The sequence below is a fragment of the Puma concolor genome, chromosome D1, assembly GCF_028749965.1.
Source record: "Puma concolor isolate L17-30 chromosome D1, mPumCon1.1.hap2, whole genome shotgun sequence".
Taxonomy (NCBI): Eukaryota; Metazoa; Chordata; class Mammalia; order Carnivora; family Felidae; genus Puma; species Puma concolor.
The window spans coordinates 17220889-17237348 of record NC_141676.1 but is presented as its reverse complement, the minus strand read 5'-3'; the positions used below and the strand labels follow the sequence as shown (position 1 = coordinate 17237348).

Genomic DNA, 16460 nt, shown 5'->3' with positions numbered 1-16460 from the left:
ATACAGGTGCAAAAACAAATTATATAGTGTGGTAACAAAGCTCTTACTTCTGAGCCCTCTCCTCCACTTTGGGGCCCAGGCGGCAGCCCCTCATGTTCCTAAAGATCAAGGACCAATGCTCTTGCCCTCTTGTCCGCAAGGGTCGCCTTCAGGGTCTCAGCCTGATGGCCAGGAGACCTCTGGGCCCCTCCTGGGCTGGGGGCAGTGGGCAGAGTCCAGACCAGGCCACAGAAACCCTTGATTTCCCCCCGGGAGCAGGCTCCACATCAAAGCCAATCTCAGAGGGGCGAGGCCTCGAGATAAATGGAAGATTAAAGAAGGCGAGGTCTCCACAGGCCACAGGGAGAGGCAGCAGGCAGGCGACCACAGAGGGGAGGCCCTGACACAGCACTGGCCACAGCCATCTTGGGGGGCAAGAGGTGAGAGGGGGGCCCAAACCTAGGCAAGTGAAGGCAGGGATGGCTAGCTTAGCCTGGGACTGACCCCCCAGTATCACACTTTGGTCTGGTCCTCCAGTCCATTCCTCCTTCTTAACCCTTTCCCAGTGGGGCAGCAGCAGGGAGGTTCATCAGAGGAACCCCAGAGCTTTTCTTCAGGAGAGTTTGTTTGGTCATTGGGTTCGGTCATTGGGGTTTGCTCCCTCCAGCAAAGGAGCCTGTAATGAAGACCTCCTGGCCCCAGTCTTCCTCCCCAGGAAGGTCTGTAATTAGTGCAGGAGGCGAGGCTGGGGAAGCTCAGACAATGTCATTTGAACCAGGATGAGACAGGGCTCAATTGCTAGTCTGCACATTTTTTTTTTTCTGGTGCCATTTCATATACAAAACTCCAGCAAGCTTAACCCCTTCCCAGCTGGGCCCCGATGCTGGGGTTTCAGCTTGGCATATCATCTATTCCTGTGCCCAATACGTGCCAATCTTGCCTGCCCTCACACACACACACTCCAATTCAGGTGAGCCATGATTTCCAGCTTCCCTAACATCCAACAAGTCATCTGACAGTCCATCATCCAACAAGTCTTTGCTGAGCACCACCAGATGCTAAGTACCAAGGAGAGAGGACCCAGAGGAAAGTCTACCATCTTGCCATCAAGGAGATTACAATCCTCTGAGAAGTGGAGGAATGCACACTAGAAACAGGTGGTAAACAATGCAAGACAGGATAGAATCAGACGGTGAGCACCAGCGAGAGGCAGGGAAGGAAGCCGCATGGAGTCAGACTGGACAAGATGGCCTCATGGAGGGTTCGCATGGGGTAAGCATTCTGTAAATACGTACTGAGAGAGCCATTTTCCTGGAGCAGAGCATTTCTGCAATCAGAGTCTGAGGGCCAAACCCACAAGGAGAAGGGAGGCAGACGAAGCCTGAGCAGCTCTGAGCCAGCCTCAGGTGGAGACAGATGTCAGAGTTTCTTGGGAGGCAGAGGCTATTGCTCCCTTTCCCATGCTCCTGAAGCACTCATTCTGAACCCCTGAACTACAGTTCATCTCACACTGACACACAACCTGATTTTAGATCTGAGACCCCCATGGACTCTGAGCAACCTAAGGGCTTTGTCTATTCACCTTTGGTCTCCGGCACTTAAGCACTGAGCCTAGCACTCAAGAGGTACTACTCAATAAATGCTTGTTGAATAGATGATTGAGCTTGGGTGAGACGGTGGAGGTGTGGGGAAGAATCTACCTCTACAGTCTTTCCCAGAGGGGATGCCAATTGTGACCTCACTGCCCCTGTAAGTCATATCACAATCTCTCTAACATATAAAGAGCTTCTAAAAATCAATAAGACAAGACCAACCACTAATATTTAAAAGGTCAAAGAATATGCACAGAGTCTACAGAAAAGGAAACGTAAAGTGTTCTAGGGCTTCTAAAAAGACTCTCAACCTCACTAATATAATGCAATCTGGAAACCATTCAAAAATTTACTAATGTCCTCTATTTGACAGACTGTAGAGAAACCAGCACTGTTGTATATTGCTGGTGGGGTGTAAACTGATATGAACTAGTTGACAATATCTGTCGACATTACAAATGCACATTCTCTTTGACCCAGCAACCCCCTTCCTGAGAATTTACCCTACAGATATACAGTGCTTGAACAAGGCTATCATTACAGCATTGTTTGTTACAATAAAAACTTGGAAACAATCCAAATGTCCATCAGTTGGGGACAGGTAAATGAATTATAGAGTCATACAATAGGTAGCTATGCAGCTATTTAAAAAAAAGAATGAGGAAGCTCTCTATGTACTAATATAGGCAGATCTCCAAAACAGATAAAATGGGGGGGGAAAGATACAGATGTATATAATATGCCTCTTTTCAGTTAAAAAAAGAAAACACACACACACACACACACACACACACACGCACACACACACATACGCACACACAAAGAAGGATACCCAAGGAAGTAATAAAATTGATTATATGTTTGTTTAAGGGTGGGAAGGTAGTGTGAGGATATAGGATATAGGAATGGGAAGATCACCTGTCATTTTATTCCTTTTTTATTTTTATTTTTTGAGTCATGTAACATATTATCTATTCAACAAATTCAAAAAGACCAAAAAAAAAAAAAAAAAAACACCCCAAACCCCATCTACCTAGATATGGGGGTTTCTAGGTTTTTTCCCAAGTTGCTAGGTGGAGAAGATTCTGTAGCAGCTGGCACCCCCTCCCTCACTTTCCCTCCTCAGGCCCTGCCAATATTTTCCTGAGGTCACAGGTCCCAGACTGTGGTGGCTGTCATCCCAACCCATACTTTATAAGCACGGACTATGAAATCAGACCAAGTCACTGTGTGAGCCTCAGGAAAACAGGATAATCCTGGTATCTGCCTCCAAGGGCTATAATGAGGCTCAAATGAGAAAAGGCATAGGAAATGCTTAGCATAGATTCTGAGACGTGATAAATGTCATTGTATAAATGTACCAGACCCACTGTTCATATTTTTTGCCAATATATTTATTAGGTTGTTGTCCTTTGCCTTATTGATTTATAGGAGCAATTTATAGATTCAGAAGACAGAGATACTGCAAATTGGCAGAGCACTGAAGGACAACTGGGCCATGATAAATGGCAGCTTGTGAGAACCATCATTTCTATGATTATGTCTCCTCTGGGCCATGCATGCTAGTATCTGCCGGCTTCCCACATTAGAGGCCCCAGGGTTCATCTGGACAGGCCCAAGGAACGGTGTCTTTATTCATTGGCTCTATGTCACTGTGTCTCTTTGCCAGCGTCCCCTGGGTTGCCAGGGACTGTCATTCTCCACTTCAGCTCTCAGAACAACAACATCCCTTTCCACTCTAGACCAGACTCATTCTTTCTGTCTTCCCCAGATGTCCCCAGGTTTGTGGAGCACATGTGTGGTGCCAGCTCCGGTAAGGAACGAATTCACTAATGGATAAGTATAAGGCCTAACCTGGGAATCCCTAAGTCTTCATCCAGGGGCTCCCAGGAGAGACAGACTCCAGATGGGCAGGCCCAACGGGATACAGCAAGGGATCAGGGCCCAGAATACACACCATTGGAGCCCCTCACCCTGATCTGTGGATCCCTGGTGCTTGTTTGCCATAGAGCTGAGAAAAAATGTGGCTCCCCTGGGCCCATATCCATTCATCTTCTCCAGGGAATTAGTCTGCCCTTCAATTCTGGAGGTTCCAGAAATGTTCCTCAGAGCATCTGGAATATATATTTCCTTTAACTGGTGATTGCCAAGGCCAACTCTGTTGGTTTTCTATTTGTTCTGCTCAGCCACGGGAGCTGGGGCTGGTCCTGAGGCTGGGGGATGCCCGTGGCCCTCAAAGTCCTCTCTCTGTTCATGACACAGGATGGGAGCCCTGACCTGGACCTGCTCTTCAAGGACAGGAGTCTGGATCAGGCCTCTGAGAGTTAAAGATTGAGTCTGCAAAGCCCCCAGGCTCCTCCCCAGGAAGCTCCCAATTACTGTGCAACTTGTCCAGTCCCAGAGTTTGGTGCAGTGGAAAGATCAAGTCAAACAGACCCAAGATCAAATTCTCAACTCTCTTGCTTAATAGCTGTGTGATCTTGGACAAATAACATGACCTCTCTGAGCCTTCCTCATCTATAAAAGTAAAAATATTTTTGTATTTATACCTATCACTTCAGCGTGTATTAAAGGTATTTGAGAAACCCTACAGACAAAGGAATTTGAAAGCTTTTAATAGAGGGAAAAGGATATGGAGAAAAGGGGATAAAAACTTAAGATAGGGGTGCCTGGGTGGCTCAGTTGGTTGAGTGTCTGACTCTTGATTTAGTCTCAGGTCATGATCCCAGGCTTGTGGGATGGAGCCCTATGTCAGGCTCTGCACTGAACATAAAGCCAGCCTGCTTGAGATTCTCTCTCTCTCCCCCTTCCAACCCCACTTCTCTCCCCTACTTGCGAAGTCTCTCTCAAAAAAAAAAAAAAAAAAAAAAAACTAAGATAAAGCCAGAGCTGCAGTTAGTTTGTGAAATGCACGCCCATGAAATCCTGTTGCAAGAGGTATGCTCCAGCAAATTCATCTCTGAGCTTCCTGACAGCCCAAATAAAGAAGGAAATTCAATGAGACACAAAATCCAAAGTGTCCATTAGATTAAAAATAGACCCACCACTCAGAAGCAACCAGCTTTTCTGTGCCCTGAAGTCAAAGGAAATCTCTCTCCTGGACCCTCCTAAAAGGGCAAGTTGGGAAGGGGGGAATGTGTGCACAATGATGGGGATACTATCTTCCAGGGCTTTTGTGTGTTTGAAATAAAATTAAATGCCTGGCGGTAACCCTTAGAGTGGCCAGCACATGGTAGGTGCTTAATATGTGCTCACTTCCTTCCTTCCTCCTAGTCAGTCCTCTCTTTTCTCCCAGGTAAGGAGTTATCTGTGAGATCTTCCATGCATGCAGCAGTCAGCTATTCAATCATTCATCACACACTAATTGAACACCTACTATGTGCCAAGCTCTGGGTTAGGCAAATGTGGGAATTGCTCTAAATCTAGCTAGTATCTTCCCTGCTGTCCCCAGATTCTTGGTTTCAGAAGCTCTCTGCCTTCTCCTGCCACCCACCCTTTTGGGTCTTAGGGCTCTGCCTCCTCCCAAGCACGCCTATAAACCCCAGGGAACCCTGCTCTTGTGGCTTACCCCTCATTCCCCACATAGCTTCAAGCTGCTCCCTCCTACCACCACATTCATGGAGCTCAGCCACGTGCAAAAGCACAATTAATATTCCACTCAGTCTCCCCCAGCCCTGCTGCCTATTGGAAGAAGATGGAAACCAGATTTGCGGCCGCACGCGCTGGCATGGATGTGCACAGAGGGGTGGGCCCACTCCTAGGTGTGAGCTGGCGCTTTCTCCCCAGAGACTTGCACAAGGGCACAAACGGCAGAAGCCCCACATGTGGGTCCACACCTCCACGCACAGGATCGTCCACTTGAGCAGGGTGTACATGCATGGTCACACCTCTGCAGGCTGGACACTCAGCTCCTGGCCAATCGATGCCCAGAGAACGCATGAGCTCCTCACACACAAAGCCCACATTTGCTTTCTGGACAGAGGGAGACAGAATCCTGGCAGTTCAGAGCTGATAGGTTGGGAATTTGAGAGACCATCCTGTCCAAAACCCTCATTTTACAGAAAAGAATCTGAAGCCCTGGCTTAACCTTGACTGTTATCAGTCCCCACTAAACTGAACACTGCCTGGGTGCATTTTAGCAAAGATTTGGATTTAAATGCCTGATGCTGCCTCTGTACCTCCTGGTGATGAGCCATTTCAGCCTTGTCAGCCTTGGAGGTTGGGGAAACTGAGGCATGGGAGCAGGCAGGGGGTGAACTTAGCAAGTGCAATAGATAATGGGTAGGGTTCAGTCTCTGCCTTTCCATACTCCTCTCCTTCCTTTCATCCATAGTTCCAGCTCTGCCAGGCCTCAGTGGGGCAGGATTTGCCGGGGAGTGTCCCCAACAACATGAGGGCTCATTGAGGCAAGAGGAAAGCCTGGCTTTGTTGACTTTTCTCCCCTGACTTCAGACTTAGAAAGCAAAGGGGCTGGAGGTTATATGCCTGAGTGTATGTCTCTGGGGTTGGAGCCAGTGGCCTGGGTTAGAGAGGCATCCAGAAGCAGAGTTGGTGCAGGTGACTCGAGGTAGAAGAAAGAAGGGTGAGTTCAGAGCAGGACTGAGCAAAGCAGGAAGCGGGTGGAGCTGTTCCCCAGGCGGCAGGCAGACAGAGGGCCAAGGGGCGGGCCTGCCTCCAGTCCAAAGATGGGACAGTAGAACAGAAATTCAGGGAAAGCAAAGCTAAAATAATTACCAGGAAAAGGAGTGGGAAGGGAGGCAAGTGTTTTCTTAGTCCTTAAGGAACTTCAGTCTTCAGAGAATTTGGAGAGGGAAAAAATCTATCTTCAAGGTCCTTCTCCAAGGCAGGGTGGCTGGTGATTCACCAGCTGCTGAGGAAGGTCCTGGAAGGCCCTCCCCTCGGCTCCTGCCTCTCCCAAGTGAGCAAAGCCAGTTCATCTGGGGTGAGTGGAAAGGGCCCTGGGTAAGAAGACTGGAGGCCCAGATTTCAGCCCTGCCTCTGCCCCACTGAAGCTGGTGACCTAAGGCAAGCGTCCTATGGCCCTAGGCCTTTTTTCCCTGTAAAACAAAGGAGTGGTAAGTCATAAGCTCTCTGAGCCTCAGTCTTCTCATCTGAGGGTTGGTGATGATAGTAAATCATGTTTCACTGAATATGAGAATCTGTGTCATCAGTTGTATGATGCACCGCTACTTTATGGACATTGAGAAGGAAAAAACAACTATAACACGCCATTGATTACAAGACACACTCTGATTTCAGTGATGTTAAAACATGCATCTTAGAAGCAATGAATATGATACTTATTTCACAAGCTTTTTCCAAGAATTAAATGCGATAATATAAGTAAAGTATTTAGTGCCTGGCACAAAGCAAGTACTCGATAAATGTCAGGTATTTTTATGGTTCAGGGAGGAACAGGTAAGAACCACAGGCCAAGGGGATGGGGAAGAGTGAGAGCCTGGGTCTGAAGCCCACCCCCACCCCCCTGGCAGGGTGCCACCCCAGGGACACTAGCCCCAGCAGGGGGCACAGGGAGAGCAGCCACGAAGTCCATTTTAGGGAACCACGAGAGAACAAAGGGCCCCATCTGTGCCCCGGAAGTCAGCTTAATCTCCAGGATGAATACCTTTTCATTTCTCAGAAGTTCCTGTTAGAGTATGCCAAAGTGTTTTTCCCTTTACAATCCGGGCAAACAAGGCAGGTTTACTTTGGGTGACCTTCTCACCACCACCCAGGGCCTGCCTGCTGAGTGTAAATAGCCAGCCATGCACCCTTCTGGAGGATCCGGGCAGGAGCCTGAAAAGTCTGAGTGCCAGGGTTCCTAAGGACGCAGGTCCTTTACCCCTTCCCAGTCCACCCTCTGACAACACCTGTCTCCGTATAGGCACATTTGGAAGGTCCTTGGAGAGGACAGGACCCTATGGGTCATTACATGTCTCCTATTTTATAGATGTGAAAACTGAGACCCAGAGAAAGACAGTGACCCTCCAGGGGATTCAAAATGTGGCAGTCCCCATCCAAGATACACCCCCCCCCCACACACACACACACACAACCATCCCTGCTCACAGCTCAGCCTGACAAGGAGACCCACTCTCCACCTGACCTTCCGTGTCTGGGACAGGCAGGAAGCTTATCTCTGTCCTTTCTCTCCTGTGCGTCACTGCCTGGGCTGGGATATATTTATTCATTTCACTTCACATCTGAAGCAGCTGCTGAAGAGCAACAACCAGATGTTCCCGAACCCATAATAGAAGGGGCTACAGCCTGTCCTTTTCTTGACCTGGATTGGGGTGTTTACAGAACCAATCTCAGCCTCCTTCCCCTGACCCTTCAGATGCACAGAAGGGGCCTGAGAGGGGCTGGGTTGTGGCACCAGGTCCAGGGATTGGCAGGGAGGGAGCAGACCCTCCCTGTTGGCTTAGAACCCAACTTTAGACCCAGTAGACTGTCTAATTTCCTCTCCCAGAAAATCAGTAAGAGAGAATAGAGAAGGGATGCACTGCTTACAGAAAGCTTCAGGTGGGCCTTCTAATCTGAACTGGCACAATTCTTTTCGGTGCTGGAATAGCACAGAATCTCGAGCCTCAGTGTGGTAGCACATAGCGGGCTTGTGTAGGGCATGGGGTTTCACATTCACCTTCTCACTCCCATGTCAATGCCTGTTCCTCCCAGTCTTTCTCTTCTACTTGCTCTTCTCTCTGTCTGGAATGCTTTTCCTTCCATCTTGCCCCATTTTACCTCTCAGTTCAGGCTTCTGTTCTCAGCTCACACATCGCCTCTTCGGAGAGGACTTCCTTCCCCCCTTAATTGTATCGTACTACTTTATTTCTTTCGTGGTCCTCCCATTATCTGAAATCAGCTTCTTAAATTTCTTCTACCCATTCTTTCCTCCTTCACTCCAGAAAAGTTCTTAATCACTGCTGTATCTCCAGTGCCTGGTCTAGGGAAGGTTCATATGTGCTCAATAATATCTGCAGAATGTGTGGCCAAATCCCCTGCCATTCCCTCCATTCCAGAAAAAAAAAAAAATTGATCATGTTCCTACTACAAGACAGGCTCTGCACTGCCCATTCCCTCTCTCTCTCTCTCCCCTTCCCCCCTCCCCAGGATTTCTCCTGGGAGATTCTGCCTCTCAGACCCCACAGTGCCGGAACCAGAATGTCTCCCCAGGATTATTTTCAATGGTTTCCTGGGGTGTTCACCTGGGTAAGAATCAGGAAAGAGAGGACACTCTAATCCTATTTATCTAAAACTATATAATCTTCCCCAATCACTTAAATGGTGCCTCTGTCTCTAATTACAGAGCTGGCTGGGAGGAACACAGGCACAATTTCCAGCCAACCTCAGGCAGAGGGACACTTTTGTTCCTCCTGGGGGCTGCAGGAACTCCAGGTTGGGAACCAGGACCCCAGGCACCTGCTCACCCACCACAGACTGGCATGATGACCCAGCCAGAGACTGCGTCCCGCCCCCTCTCGAAAAGGGATCAGCCACATTCTCCGTGTTGGAATGTTCCCCAGTTGGCCAGATGCGATGCATTTGGGAAGCACACCCATGGTCTCAGCACCCTAATTCTACCTGTCACTGTTTTGAGAGTCAACCGATTGCTTTTTGGCCCACTGGGTCTGCTCTGAGTTGCATTGCTGGGTGAACCAGTCCCTAAAGCATGGGCTATACTCTCAGTTTTTCAGGAGCAAGCTCTCCAGGAGGCCTGGGAGCTAATAGTCATGTGACAGCCCGGAGGGTCAGAACCTTATTCTCCAGAACTATGTCAACTGGGTCATGAGATGGAGGGAACGCCATGTGCCTGCCTACCCGCCCCAGGCAAGCAAACAGCTTCTATCTCAGCCTCTGTGTGTGCACCCACCTTGGCACTGAGAGAACAATTTCGGTGACATTCTGGCTTAACTGCAGTGACATCTCTGCCTCTTTAGGGCCTTTTGGTTCCTGAGCTAATTAAAAGCCCCAGACAGAGAGAACACACTTAATCCTATTAATGACTTGTGGGCAAGAACCAGTGTGCTCAGCCCTCTCAGGGAGCGGCTTTCTGAACCACCTCCATTTGTTCAGGTGCCTGGTGATTGTTTATCAGCCCTTTCAAGAGATTAAGCTGTACTCCTGAGCAAGCCACTTAGGTAATGGATCCAGGGGACCTGGGGATGTTTGGTGATCATGGGGTTGTGCAGCCAGCCACACTTGGCAGGATCCATGCCACTGTTCTTCAACTTCTTTCTGTCCTGAGCCATTAAAGAGATGATTGAACAGAAAAAGGGTCCTCGCCTCATTCTGCTGTTCACTGGGTCCTTTCACACACAGAAAAGCCGGGTACAGTCCTTGCCCTGAGGGATCTCAGAGTCCAATGGGGTCATAGACTTGTGAGCAATGACAGTAACACCTTAGACTAGCCACACAGGAGGTAAGCACACTGTGTCCCTTGAGTATATAGGATACCACCTGCTCCAGCCTGCAGGCCAGGGAAGTCTTCCTGGAGGAGGAGATATGTGAAAATCTCCCCATCCAGAGACCTGCTGAGGGGCCCATAGATGGAACTCCCTGACTGAATTTCTAGCATAAGGGCTGGAAGAATGGCAGTCACTCAGCTCCCTCATGAACTTGAGAGTGGCTGGCAAAGCCTTAACGAGATGCTGAGGTTTCAGGAGCAGTTATTGGCTCCAGGCTAATTTTGCTTCCAGACCCTAGAGATCAGACACATTGGCAAAACATTAACTTGAAGATGTCTCTTTAAAAGAGGAGGGACCATTCCCCAGGCCTCTCCCTCTTCTCATTAATATGAAATTTATCGTGAATATTGATGTGGGGGCGTGGCCCTTCGGCCAGCTGGGCTAACCAGCCAGGGGTTCCCGGTTTCACTGAGAGGAAAGTGACAGAAGCCGTGCAGAGGGAGGCGCAGAGAGAGAGCGGAGCGCCGGGCAGCCACCCAGTCTCGGGGGAGCGCTCAGCTCCCCCACCCCCGGCTCCCACCCTGTCCGGGGGGCTTCTCAGGCCCTCAGCCCCACTCGCAGGCTCCCCATGGAAGCCAGCTGTGCCCCAGGAGGAGCTGGAGGAGGAGGAGTCGGCTAAATGCTCGCGGTGCGCCCGGGGCCCCAGAGCCCAGCCAGCTCCGCGCCTCTGCCCTAAGGCCCCCGCGCCCCCAGCGCCCCCCGCGCCCCCTACCCGGGGCTGCGCCGCCTGCGCCCGCCCCTCCCCGGGGCTTCGCCCCGGACCTGCCCCCGCCCGCTAGCCACTGCTCAGGCAGGAGCTCTGGGCCGGGTGCGCCGCCGCCCTGGAGTAAGGGAAGAGCAGGCGAAGAGGGTCTCCGGAGCCGGCCGCGATGGACGCCGTCTTGGAGCCCTTCCCGGCCGATAGGCTGTTCCCCGGATCCAGCTTCCTGGACCTGGGGGATCTGAACGAGTCGGATTTCCTCAACAATGCGGTAAGATGAAGGGTCTGCGTCCCCCTTCCACCACTCCGCACCCCTCCTCGCAGCGCGCCTGGGCCCCCCGGAAGGACGGGACTACACATCACTGGGCAGAAGCGGGGGAGGGGGTTCGGTGCAGGGTCCCAGAAGGACACGTGTATAGAGCTCTGAGATTTGGAGACTAGATACCTCGACACCTCCCTAGTCCCTGAACCTGGACCGGAGCCTCTGAGCTTGCGCCAGTGCACACCCCTCCTGGGGGCTCTGTCCGCGGGTACGTTGACCTCCGCCTTTTGGGGGAAGGGGACGTCGAGGCGTCGGGGCCAGCAGATCCTCGGATATGAGCCCGAAAGACACCAGTCCTGCCCCCCCCCCCCCCCCCGCCCACGTCTTCTAGCAGTCCTCTACCCACCCCCGGGTTCCGGGACCAGATTGGGTGCAAAGTGGCGGCGCCCCTTCCTGCGCCCCCTTTAGGACCTCGGTGGCTCCGCGGTTGGTTCTCCGCTGGGGGGCGCACGGGGAAGTGTTCGGAAGGCCTAGGACCCGACGCGCCTTGGGGGGGCCAGAGCCGTACCAGGGTTGTGAGCCAGAACTGGAAACTTAGGGGTGCTGCTGCGGCAGCCCCAGAGAGTCAGCCTGAGATTCCCCAGAGAGGGAACTAACGCTCAGATGATCAGAGCAGCACAGGGTGATAGTTCAGGAAGAGGGAGATCTTTCCCCCCATCTCTGTGTCTCTAGGTCTGTTTCCCTGTCCCTCTTGTCTCCTTGACTTTCTCTCTCTCCCTGTGTCTTCATGACTGTCTCTGTCTCTGAGCTTGTCCTTCTCTCTCTCTTCCCCTCCCTCCCTAAGGAAACGTGGCTTCTCTCTCTTCTTCCCTCCCTTCCTCCTTCTCTCAGGCTCGGCCCTAAAGCCCTGCTGAGGGGAGGGGCATGGGCTCCGCAACCCAAGAAAATATTGGGTTCAGAAGGGCCTGCTGGGTTGAATCTGGTGGGTCCCCCCGCTCCATGCAGTGAAATGTCAATCCTACTCTCCCCCCTACCCCGCCTTGCTCTCTCTCTCTCGCCCTCTACACACACATACACATACACACACACACACACACACACACACACACACACACACGCCATCTAAGGGGTGCTGGCTGGCCTCTACCTCCTGGGACTAAGATGAACTTGGCCAGACAAGAGCCAAATGCATAGAGACGTCAAGGGTTGTACATCTTGGACTTCCGTCTAAATTGTCCCAATTTGCTAGACTGACGGTAGGGAAACAAGCCAAGGGACAGGAACCTGAGTCAGGGAGGCGTGGGGTGTGAGGTCTCCCAGCCCTCCATTAAGGAGATCTGGGTCACCCTGTTCTCTGAGGACGGCCCCGGTCCCAGTCAAAGGGAGCACACTTCTGCACACAGGCCAAGTGGAGGAGGGGAGAGGACTTGTAGTGGGAAGACCTGGGTTCTAGTCCTGCCTCTGCTTCTGCCTCCCCCTGTGAGCCTGGGCCATGCCACCAGCTTTCCTTCCTGCACCTCTGCTTCTTCATCTATAAAATGGGGAGAGGTTGGATCAAGTCTTGCTAAGGACGGTCTGGCACAGATCCTAGGAGTAAAATGGCAGGGACTTAGGGTTCCATACCCCCTTCCTGAAGTTGGTAACAGATACTGGTCAGAGGGAGAGGGGTTTGTTGGAGTTTGTACCCTTGCAGCCAGAGGGGAGTGGTAGAGCCCCCACCACCACTACCACCATGAGGTGCCCTCAGCAGCTCTGAGTAGGGCTTTCTTCTGAATGAACTCTGCCGCCTACAGCCTCTTCCTGCTGCTCCATTCAGCCTTGTGTCCCCAGCTGCTCATCTGGGCCTTGGTCCAGCGCAGGAAAGGAGGCAGGATCAGACAGTGGTATCCAGCCCTGGAACTGGGGAGGGAAAGCCCTGCTGGGGAAACTCCTGACCTTGAACCTAGGCAAGGCCAGGCCAGGCCAGGCAGGGAGAAAGGAAAGGATTTCTAAGAGGAGAGACCAAGAACTCCTGGGCTGGGAATCAGGAGATTTGGTTCTATAGCTGTCCTGCCACCAGCCAGGTGGGCGGTTCAGGCAAGTGACTTTTCTTCCTCTGGGCCTCCCTCATCTTACAAATGGAGATACAGATCCTTCCCCATAGTGTTATTATAGAGATTTAGTGAGAAAATTAATTAACAATTAATGTAGGAATGTGCCTGGCAGGTAAGTTTCTATAGTTAACTTATTCCAGAAACTAGATGGGGTTGTGGTAAGACCCACTCATCCAGGAGTTGCTGTGTGACCTTGAGCAAGTCATTTTCCTTCTCTGGTACCTCCACTTAGATGTCTAAGATCCCTTACAGTTGGGACCATGTACCAACCCTACCCCCCAACGCCTTCTTCCTTCTGCATGAGGATAGGAAAATGTTTCCAAGGTACGGATGGGAAGGGATGGAGTCTGTGTGCTTCTCAGTCTGGAAGATGGAGAATAGGGTATTCATTATCCTTCTTAAAAATCAGATAAAAGCCGTAGAGTCATGTGGGAAATGTGTGTGCTCTGTTGCTCCGTGCAAAAAGAATAAAAAATTATGCTCACCCTGAACACAACTCTGTCAGAAATACACATTTGCTTGGACAGAGACAGAATGAATATGCAGTTCAAGTCCAGTGTGCTTGAAGGTGGTCAGGGGTACTTTATTTTTCCCTTTATGCTGTTCCCAGCTTATCCATGTGATTCTCAGAGACACCCCTCCAAAGGGGCTGCCCTTCCTACCAGATGTGGGGGAGGGGGGCTTCTCCTCCCTCTACCTCTCTCACGGTTCCTGATGTGGCCACTGGAGAGCCCTCATCCCCTGTATCCTATATCCTTCACCCCCTGGGCAGGTATGAGGGAGGGTCTGGTGCTCAGAAAGCTGAGATAAAGGGCCAGAGAGAGAACAAGTTGTGTCTCCAGATAGAGACACTAGGGCTGTGTGCATCTTGCCTTCTTCTTCTGGCTAAGGAAAAGGGATGACTCTGGTTTCTCTAGAGGGAAATGGCTCTGGATCCCAGAGATGCCCCAACTGGGAGGGTGTGGGGAGGAGGAAGAGAAGGAGGAGTGCTGTTGTCTCAGAGGGGAGCAGCAGGAAGCTGCAAGGATGTTTGCTCAGTACATTCATTTACCTCCCAGGCCAGGTGTGGGAATGACTGGGACCCAGGCACCAGCCCAGGGGAAGGGGGGTGCGGGGGCTAAGCCAGGCCCGTAGCCTGGCTTCTCCTGAGCTAAATAGAGAAACAGAGAACCACTACAACCACCACCCCAGCCTTGGGGGATTAGGGAGATTAGAGAAGTATGTGCATTTGGGTGTTCCTATGTCTGTGTGTGGGCCTTTAACAGCCCCTAAAAGGGGAGGGGTGTGTGTGTGTGTGTGTGTGTGTGTGTGTGTGTGTGTGTGTGTGTGTGTATTTCTCTTTAAATTCTCACCAACAGGAAAGAGGACCTAAGGGCCAAGGCACTCTGGTCTCAGAGTAGAATCCCCTAGAAAAAGGACTAATGGAGGAGCCAAAATCTTAGGGCTCCAACCCAGGAAGGGAGATCTCCCCACCTAGTCCTCTCCCAAGACACTGAGTTTGTTTGGGGTAAGGGTCTTTTGTTTTGTGTTTGTGTCCCCCACTGAGATACAAGCTCCTTGAGGGCAGGGGTTTATCTGTTTTGTTCACTGCAATATCCCCAGTGCCCAGTACAGTGCTTGGCACAGAGGAGGCCTCAGTCAACCATGGCTAAATAAAGGAAAAGGGACCCAGGCCAGACCTCACATGTTTTAAGGAGGAGGAAAAAGGGTGCTTAAGCTCACCTACTCCCAGCTATCAGGATCCTGCAGCCCATATACTGTCTCTGAAATTCAGAAGGGATTTCCACAATTTCCAATGAGTTGTCATTGCCTTAAGCCATCCCCATCCTATGGCATGGACCCCCGCAGCCCCCAGACTAGGATAGTCTATAATGATTTGACCTGCAGCAAATCTGAACTTGTGGCCTAGGCCTTGCCCTTGAACACTGGCTCTGGGGCTTCCATCTTTCCCAGTTTTCTCTTGTTCAGGTTGCTCTGGGACTCCTAGATCCACACTTAGCTTAAAACTAAGTCTCTTCTAGTCCTGCTGCAGGGCCTTTGCATATGCTGTTCCTGACATCTAGAATGCTTTCCCTCCAGTTCTCTCCATCTCATCTTCCTCAATACAAATGTCACCTCTTTAGAGCAGCCTCCTGACCACTTCAGGTGGGACCTCCTATTTTCTACTTCAGTCCTTTGATTTCTTTACAGCCTTCATTCCAGTGTGCAGACATCCATTTCCTCCATTAAGAAAGCAAGCTTGCAAGTTCCATGAGAACAGAGACCCTGTCAGTTCTGTTCATTTCCATAAACCTAACCTGGTGCCGTGACAAAATAGGGGCTTAATGTAGAAAATTCCATCATAAGGCAACGAGCCAAGTCCAAACTTTAAATTGTGTAAAATGTGGAGTTACGTGACTTCAGGATCAATGAAAAAGCAATCATTTTCAGTGGGTCCATACTATTACAAAAAGCACAAAAGTAAAGATTGTAAAACCTTACTACATGCAGCAGACCAACCTGAGAAAGCTCCAGAGGAACACGAGACAGTCACTTCTTTATCCACCGCCCAGAGATAAGAGCTTCGCCCACCTTTATTTGAGATGGGCTCCACACGCAGAACAGAGACAAGTTTTGCATTGTAGTGGACTTTGCTCCATTTCAAGGATTTACTTGAAATTTGTAGAGGAAATTACTTCAGACCAGGGCAGTCCCTATAAGGGAAGGAGAGAATGCTTTTTTGTTTTTTGAAGTTTATTTACTTTGAGAGAGATTGAGAGAGAATGCACGAGCCAGGGGAGGAGCAGAGAGAGGAGAGAGAGAGAGAACCCCAAGCAGGCTCTGCCCTGTCAGCGCAGAACCCGACTCGAGGCTCGATCTCATGAACCATGAGATCATGACCTGAGCCAAAATTAAGAGTCAGATGCTTAACCGACTGAGCCACCCAGGCGCCCCGGGAGAATTTTTTTTTAAAAAGACAGGCCTGAGTGTTCAAGAAATGTATTGATAATTCCAGAAGGGGCCCCAGGGTTCTCAGGGTCCTGGCCGGACCAGCCCTGAGGGTGATGGGGATACTGGATCCCACAAAAATTCTGCCTGTACCCCAATCTACTCTGAGGTCCCTCAGGCTTCCCTGGACCAGCTGGGACTTTGCTTGGTCCTTCTTCGATGCATACATCCAGTTCTTTAACAAGTGGGCACCGAAGGAGCCCTATGCTGGTCACTGTGCATGGTGACCTCCAGCCACTGACAGCCAAATGAGAGAGAGAGAGGGAATCACAGTGGCAGCACCACAGGGCGCCGTAATGGAGCTGAGCAGGGCAGGAGCCTGAGGAGTATCCAGCTGGGGTGGAGGTCACAGAAGGCTTCTCAGAGGAGGTGACCTGGCAC

The 16460-nt window shown here is 50.9% G+C and overlaps 1 protein-coding gene and 1 long non-coding RNA gene across 2 annotated transcripts in view; one reads left to right on the top strand and one right to left on the bottom strand.

Moving 5' to 3' along the window:
* Positions 1-16460, bottom strand: part of LOC147576517 (uncharacterized) — a 117300-nt gene that overhangs the window by 91784 nt on the left and 9056 nt on the right. The gene's annotated exons all lie outside the window — the stretch shown is intronic.
* CREB3L1 (cAMP responsive element binding protein 3 like 1) overlaps positions 10443-16460 on the top strand; it is a 35503-nt gene continuing 29485 nt past the window's right edge. Inside the window, exon 1 of the mRNA XM_025928539.2 lies at positions 10443-11007. Within this exon, the coding sequence (XP_025784324.2) occupies positions 10906-11007 (102 nt within the window). The 5' untranslated portion in view covers positions 10443-10905. The remainder of the gene's footprint in view (positions 11008-16460) is intronic.